Below are 8,320 nucleotides of genomic sequence, written 5' to 3' on the forward strand. Positions count from 1 at the left end.
CTGTCTCCCTCATCCCCATCTCTGGAAGGGAGGACTGTACCCAGGCCCCTGGCCAGAACCAGAGCTGATTCAGGAAACACATCAAGGATGGCCTGGCCAGGCCCCCTTGGAGTCCCCCTCCCTCCCTCCTCCCCTGATCCGGGAATAAAGGCCCCTTGAGGAGGTGGATAAAGCTGAGTTCATTGCCCCACTGGGCCAGCTGTGAGGTCTTCCCGGGGGAAACAGCCCGCCAACCTAGTTAGCATGCTGAAGACCATCACTTCCCCTGGCCAGCCAGGCCGTGAGGGGGGGGGGGTGCTGCAGTGGGACTCAGAGGCAGATGGGATGTTTGGAACTCAGAAATGGACCACTGAGATACCAAACCGAGAACACTCCTTTCCCTTCCCCACCTGGGGCTGAGCCCGTGCCCCATCTTTCCCCGAGGGCAGAACTCACAGCCAGGGTCTGAGGTCACTGGCTGGTCACTCTAAACTCCTGTCTTCCACGTCCCAGCCACGATCCCCTCCTTTGGCCCTCACATGGTTCCCCCACTGTCCCCCACCCCCATTTTTGGCCTGAATTCGACAGAGGAAACAGCAGCTGGCAAACTCCAAAGACTGAAACGAGAGAGATTCACAAACCAGATGTGGCTGTGGAGGGAGGGCGGTGGGGGATGGGCTCCCCTCCCTCCGGGAAAGGAAGAGGAGGGCTCAGACTCCGTCCTTCTGCTCAGGCTCAGGGGCAGAGGGTGGACGGAGCAGGCGGGGGTGGGGTGGGGTGGGTGTGGAGGTGCGTGTCTCTCAGGAGAGCCAGGAGAGCAGAATTGGAGGGGGATAAGTGGAAGAACTTCCTGTCAGCCATGGTGGAGAAACCCTAGGAATTTTGAGTGAGAAGCCTGTCTTTGATTTCCTTTCGCGGGAGAAGAAGGGAAACACATAACCTACTTTGGGGCAGTCTCCACAGCCAAGTGAAGCCTCCTCCAAGCTGGAAGGGAGCTGGGATGGGGGTGGGGGAGGAAATGTATAATCTCCTTAAAGGCCAAGCCAGTCTAGATGCCCTCAGCAGGATGGTCTGCTCCGAACCCAACATTCAAAAAACCCATCCTTAGAGCCTTCAGATGGGGGCAAGATTAGCATAGGTTAGGAAGAGTCGCTGCCTGCTCCAGCCCGGTGACCACTGAGTACCACACACAGGTCTGAAGCTCTGGGGTCCTACTGTCAAGCCGTGAGGTGCTTGTTAGTGCAGTCCCATCTTACAGAGGACACTGAGGAGGAAGAGGAAGAAGCATGGCTCCCTTGGCACCGGGAGGGGAGCGAGGACTGCACAGACTGGGTAGCCTCTGGGGAGGAGGGCATGGAGGAGAGGGCTGGGGCGTGAGAGGGAGGAGGGGGAGCAAGCTGCAGAAGGAGCACGGGGACACAGGGGCCGTCTGTTCTCAGCTTTGCCCGGAGATGTGACCGCCATGCTAACTTGGCCAACACCCTGCCCCTCCCCAACCAGGCACCCAGCCCAGCCATGGCCCCCAGGGCCACCAAGCTGGAGCCAGGGCAGGAGGTGTGGGGTTGGGTGTGTATCCAGACACAACACAGACCCCACTGCTCGGGCTCAAGCCTTGGCTATCATCCTCTGTCCCACTCTGGGACCTTCGGGTAGGGTGGGGACAGAAGGCCAGTACTTCTGGCTAGGGAAGAGGGAGAGAAGAAAGCCCTGGACAGAGACTTCTCCAAAGTACAGGGACCTGTCCTTCAACCACCCCTGGGAACCTCAAACATTCTTCCCGAAGGACAAGGGAAGGGAAGGCTGGGACAGCAAGAAAGTGACCCTGGGGCCTTTTGCAGAGTGACACAGCAGAGACAGGGCTAGGCGCCCTCAGATAGGTCTGGGGACATTCTCTAAGGGAAACCACATGTAACCTAAGGGAACAGGAGGAGCGAGAGGGGCTGGGGCAGACTCCAGGAATCTGAGCTTTCAAACAGTTGGGAGCAGGGCAGCAAAGGCCTCCGGCCCAACAGAGAGCTTTTCCCCAAATTTTATGTATTTTGGGTGTTACCAGCGGCTCCTTCCCGCAGCTCAGTGAGGTTCAGACACATTTTTGTCATTCCTGAGTCTGGAACTCTGCTTTGCGGCCTGGGACAGATGGACAGACAGGGTGGTATGGACCGCTGGGGGCCGCCAGGGGAAGAGAAGGGTCTCCTCTTCCGTCCTAAGTCAATATTGACTCAGGACATCAGCCTGACCCACGACCCTGTCTTCTCCTTTTCCCACAAATAAAATCCAGATCCCCTCGAATGCCGGTGGAGGTCAACACGTCTCTCCCAAGGCTGAGCCCATTATTAGCCCTCCCCCGTGCCCCCCATGGCCTGCTCTCAGCAGCGGGGAAAGCTCTGAGCTCCTGACCTCCTTCAGTTCTCAAACTCCTGTTGAGAGGAAGTTCTACCAGAAGTCTCACCTCCAATTCCCTTTTTAGTGAGCGTGCGTGCGTGCGCGCGCGCGCGCACACACACACACACACAAATCAAGTTTTTGTTTGTTTGTTTTTTGTTACAGAAATATTTGCCCTAATGCCAATTTCCAACATCAGTGAACGGGGGTTAGAAGGGAGGAATTCGGGGGAAGTTGAAGGGGACAGTCTGGGTACAAGAAGGGAAGAATAAGCAAATGTAAGGAGCAGGAAGAGAAACCACTATCAGATAGCTTTCGAGACCTAGGGGACTGACAGAAACAAAAGACAGTTAGACAGTGACTGAGTACAGACAGTCGGGGGCAAAGGATGGCAAATAAAAGTTAAGAACCAAGAGCCCCGGAGACACAGAGCTTCTAGAAGACCAATAAGAAGATGGACAGACGGCAAAGCAGGCAGCCAGAAAAGGCAGGAAGGGGGCTTAATGCAGAGGTTGTCCAGAGGGTGACACAGCTGTCCTGAGGTGAACCCAGAGAATGACCTGAGACACGGGGCAGCACATATCCAGACTCTGGGAGACGGAGTACCAACACAACAACTTCTGAGCTAAGGGAGTCCAGATCAGACTCTGCTGCTTCTCAGAGAGAGGGGCGGGAAAGCTGGGGAGTCAGCCTGGGGGGGCTGTCATCTCACAGGAGTGTGGTGGACAATCTCCTCTCCCCTACCCCTCACCTCCTCCTGGGAGGCTCTACACTGTGCCATGAGGCCACAGCACGGGAAACACTCCAGAGCCAACTGCTTCCTTCTCCAAACAATGCAGGATCCTGCTAACCAGGCTGAAATCTGGGACAGAACACCGGGGGGGGGGGGGGGGGGGGGGACCAGGTTCCCTGGCACAAGTCACCACCAGCTCAGGGACCCCTGCACAGACCCACTCAGCAGCCCCAGGTTCCCTAAGGACAAGCAAGCGCCCCCTACTCAGATCTGGATCACAGGCAGAGAAAGGAAGCCAAGGGGTGGGGAAGACCCCAGAAGAGAATCCAGGGTGTGTGTGAATAAACTCTTGAGGCTCACATGTGCAGGTTCAAGACGGGAAAGAGTAAAACTGGAGTGAGGAAGGGCTTTGCAAAGGTAAGCAATGGCTGGTTGAGGTAAGTTTGTTGGTGCTGGGGACAGAACCCAGGGCCTTAGGCATGCTAAGTTTGCTCTGCCACCCACCCCGAGCTGCGCCCAACCTCAGGAAGGCGTTGAGAGAGGGTGTGGGTTTGGAAAGGATCTAAGTTAGGCTGGGCCCTGGGTGACATGGCTGGAAGGCCCAGAGAAGGGGAGAGAGAGAGAATAATAAAGCAAACAAAAACAAACACGCAAAAGCACTGAGAAGAAGACTGGAAGAAAAAGTCTTGTGAAGCTGCTCCCAAATAATGGCCTGTATTAATCTGCCGCACGCGTCTGCCATGTCGAAAGAGGAAGCCATGGAGGGATGCTTAGGATTTGGGTCTGAGCAGGAGGATGCAGACTGGAACCTTCTCTCGGGAAGCCAGAAGGCTAGCATGTCAACCTCATAACTCGCTTCAACTGTCCACCTTCCCTAGCAACTAATAACACCACGCCACCGGCTCAAGTGGGAGAGAAGAGAGCTGGGAAGAAGGGACTTCCCTGAGCTGCCTGGGGTGCTCCCTCCACCCTGATCTGCTCCTTCTCCTCAGCAGGGTTCTCAGTGACCCTTCTCCAACCTCCTTGGCTGCAAGTGGATTCACTAGGAGGGGCTGAACCCTTCACTCCACAATGCAGAGAACTCCTGTATGAGTTTCAGACAGAATAAAGAATGGGGGAAGACCACTAGAGCTATTCCCAAGAAACAGGAAGGGCAATTGAACCATCAGGTAAGTCAAAGCAGGAGGCCCCTTCTCCAGAAAGCCAAGGACATTCAGAGTCTAAAGCGCCAACTCCTACAGGTTCTCCCTTCCTCCCCAGGGGAGGAATATGGATGTGCTTGGAGGTGATCCCTTCCCCGGGGACTGTATTTCTCGACAGGGATGGACACAGCATCCTGTGTACTAGGACAAATATTTGACCGCTGACCTTTACCCTTACCCTGTGGGGCCATGAGGAGAGTGGCTATGAACTAGAGTTTTAGAGGTGACAGTTAAGGAGACATGTCAGACTCCCTCATTCGGTCACTGCCAATCAATCCACTTAGTGCAGCATTTAGGCTCCCTGGAGTGATCCGCCCTAGGAGCCTGGCCCTCCACAGACAGCCTGTGCTCTTACCTGACTCCAGCCACCTCCCTTCACAGGGCTCTTTGCCTCAGTTTCCCCTCTCCCCTGACAGGGCTGAGACCCAGAAGAAAGCGCAAGATGACGTGGGACATGAAGGGCAGAGGGTGGCTGCACAGGCTTGTCTGAAGGGTTTTCAGAAGATTAGGGGCGGCAGCCAGATGGGACGGTCCCCAACATGACATGAGGGCCACCGAGTAAACTGTTTTTCTGGGCACAGCTGCTTCCTGACCCTCTTGCCCTCCTCTCCCAATGGAAACAAGTAGAGAAGGGGAGGAGAACACATAATCTGATTTCAGAGAAAAACTTTCCCAATCCCAGCCTGGCAGCAAGATCTGGAAGACAGAGGAGGGGTGTCTGATGCTTTGAGGCTGTTGTCCCTAGTGGGAGGGCAAACCCAACAGGAAGTAACGAATCTCACCCCTTCTCAAGTTAGGGGCCCAGCCCAATTCAACCCCATGACCCCCAGTTGAAAGCTTGGGCAAGTCTTGAACTGGTGACTCACAGCAAGAGGGAAAACAGCTGACAGAAGAATGGAGAGGGGTACACAGTCTCCCCAAAAGAACACAGTGGTCCAAGCCTAACTACTATATAAAGTGTAAGAGGTGAGGGAGGCTGGGCTTAAACGCATTTACTAAATGAGCGGGAATTGGGGTGCGGGAGCATAGTCATAACCCCCCATGCAACTGCCAGCTCTCCTTCCAATCCAAACTGTGATCAAGCCAGAAATCGGCTTCCTCTGAACCCTCTCCCCAGCATTCCAGACCATTCTCCAGTCTCTTCCACAATGATGACATCTGATTTTTTTTTTCTCATCTCAAAGCTCCCAGGAATTAAGAAGTGAAAATCAGTCAAGAGCATCACCAGGCCCCTCTATGCCTCAACACCGCTATTGACAGAGGCCATCAGAGGGGAGCGCTCACTTCGGAACCAAGGCAGACAGCCCAGAATTTTGGACCGAGGCCTCTATGCCTGGGATGCAGGGTTCATTCCACACCCAAACAGGGGGCCCTCCCTATCCCCACCCACGGCTTTTTCGGCCTGCCTGCCCTCTGGCCAGCAGGGCACCCCTAGCCAGCTTTGCCTTCCAGCCTTCAGAGTCCACTGCAAAAGGCCCTCCGCCCCCTTTTGCAGCGGTACACAGCAAATCCGGATTCCTTCACAATTCAGATGGGGGGGGGTAGGAGGGTGGAGGATGTAGGGGAGGCATAGGCCCTCCCCGAGCAGAAATAGGAAGAGAAGGCCTCTCAATCCCAGGATCAGAAAAAGGGGGAGCCCTCCTTCCCTAGCCAGGCCTCTGGTCTTTGTCTGAGCTGGGGGGCCCTGGAAGCATCATTTGTCCCAGGCTCCCATCCCCCAAATCAGACCCCATCCCCGCCCCCAGTCAGGCCGCTGCTGTGTCAGCTGGACTGGGATAACAAAAGGCACCCCCTCCCGCGTCTCCCTTCCCCATCCAGACGCAGGAGTGGGGGTTGGGTAGGGGGAGCCCCCAGGGTTCCAAGGGGGCCCGCGGAATCTCACTCACCATCTATAGTGGCCCCGGCGACCATGGCAGAAAGCAGGGGCAGCAGCAGCAGCAACGGCGGGGTCAGCATGGTGTGGGCCGATGCAAGCAGCAGCCCCCACCCTCTGGTCCTCTTACTTCTCGTCCTCGCCCCCCCCAATTGGGGGGTCCCCCTTTATCTTCCTCTCCCCTACTCTTCTATTCTTATCCTCTCCTTAAGCAAAGCGAACCAGGGGCGTAGGTGAAAAGGTACAGTTCCGAGCCCCTTGGGAAGGGCCTGCTGACGCGGTGCGCCCCCTGCCCCGAAATTCGAACCCTTCACCCCTGCTTTACTCCTCGCTCCTTTCCCCCTCCCGGGACGAAGCTCACAGCCCCATCTCGGAGCCGCCTCCGGCTGCAAAAATGCACAATTGGGAGGAGGCGGGGTGGGGGGTGGGGGGCGTGGACCCGATGGGGGTGCCTTTGGTAGGGGCCTGATGGAGCACTGGGGGCTCCCCCGTTTCCGCCTCCTCAGTGCACTGGCCTGGCGCTCGCACCGCTGTTCCCCCGGACTGAAGTGCCGCGGGTGGGGGGGGGTGCTGAGAGGGGAGAGGGAGGGGACAGGGAGAGGAGGGAAGGAGGGAAGGGGCGGGGAAAGAAAAAAGGGGGGGGGGAGAGCTACGCGGCAATCCTGAGAATGCGCATGCGCTGATTTGGCGCGCTGCCCTGGGGAGGGGGAGTCGGAGGCGCGACAAGCTTTGGAGTTCTGGGAAGCGGTCCGGGAGTGGGAGTCCCCGAGGCGCCCTGTCCTCTGACTGCAGTCTAGCCCCGGGCGCTCCCAGGAGCCGGAGGAGCCCAGGGTGGGATGGGTGAGGGTCGAGGAGAGCGGAGCTCTAGCGCCTCTTTGAAGCTCAATGTCACCCCCAGGATTTCAGATCCCCCTCTGTGGGGTCCTGAGCCGACGTCTGGGCGGAGGCCTGATTTCCCTGGGGAACCCAGTGCCTCCCCAGCCTAGGGTGGGGGCAGGGGTGGCTAGTCCGCCGGGAAGGTGAGGCGAAGGCTGAGCTTTGATTTGGAGACTTTGTAAGAACCAGCCGGGGATTGGGGCCTGCGGCCTGAGGGGCGGGGTGAAGGAGTGGCCACGTGGGCCCGCCCCCACCTCGCTTCGGGGCTCAGAGTAAACAGGGACACCAGCGGGGACACGCTGTAGCTTGTCGGCTCGCTTAAGGCTCAGGGATGGAGCCCACCTTAGTACCCGCCCAGCCCTGCTCGCCTGGCACGGGGCGCGGGAGAGGCAGGCTCTGGTTTGGAGGGAGGTGACTCACCAGCGGGTGGGGCTGGGGAGGGGCCACCCCCTTTCGCCCTGAGAGGTCGGGCTCAGTTTTTATTTTGTTTGTTTTGTTTTTGATACCTTCTGACCGGCCTCCCACCAAGTCAGGATTTTTAGATGCCAAGCTACAGGGAGCTGGAACGAACGAGGGACTGTTGAGCTCCGCTTCCAGACATTTATTCTAGGGGGTTTTCTGCTGAGTGCCAGACCTTTGTCCCCAGGCTCGGCCGAGAGTGATACTTCGGAGTCCAGAAAGCTTCGGGCAGTAACTAGGGCCGGCAAACGTGCTTCCGGCCACTGCCCTCTTCTGGGCAACGAATGAAGGCTGTAACCCTTAGAGTATGACTTTCTATGTACCTGGAGGGAAAGTTCTGGGAAGCTCAGCGGGGGACAGACTCTGCTGTGGATGAGCTTAAAGGCTAGGGACCAGTGGCCAACTCCATCTCATCAAGTTCTAGTCAGGGAGGGCCCTCCACTCCAGCCTGTCACTGGCAGCAAAGAGTATCAGAAAACAGACTTGTCCATTAATGACAGTGAAACTTTCCCCCCAGTGAGAGCTTCAGCTTCGCCCTGACAGATTTTGCCCAGGGCCATGGGCTACCTGTCTTTATGGTCTCCCAGGCTGGAGACCCCAAGGCCAGTTCCACAGGCTCCATCTTTCCTCCATCCAGTCTTGATGGCCTGTGCTCAAGTCAAGGCCTGTTCTTTTTTCCTGTTGAAATAGACCACAGATTTCCTTCATTTTCACCAGCAGAGGTTTCTCCCAGTGGGGGTGGTATGTTATTCTTCCTTTTCTCCAGCTTCCATGGCCTAAACAGTGCCAGGCCCAGGCAGGGAGTCACCAAGAAGT

General features: G+C 57.0%; 1 protein-coding gene across 1 annotated transcript in view; it reads right to left on the reverse strand.

The window, feature by feature from the left end:
- Lrp1 (LDL receptor related protein 1) overlaps positions 1-6,735 on the reverse strand; it is an 82,257-nt gene extending 75,522 nt beyond the window's left edge. Inside the window, exon 1 of the mRNA XM_005358010.2 lies at positions 6,183-6,735. Within this exon, the coding sequence (XP_005358067.1) occupies positions 6,183-6,252 (70 nt within the window). The 5' untranslated portion in view covers positions 6,253-6,735. The remainder of the gene's footprint in view (positions 1-6,182) is intronic.
- Positions 6,736-8,320: the final 1,585 nt, after the last annotated feature.

Source organism: Microtus ochrogaster, chromosome 24, assembly GCF_000317375.1.
Source record: "Microtus ochrogaster isolate Prairie Vole_2 chromosome 24, MicOch1.0, whole genome shotgun sequence".
Lineage (NCBI taxonomy): Eukaryota > Metazoa > Chordata > Mammalia > Rodentia > Cricetidae > Microtus > Microtus ochrogaster.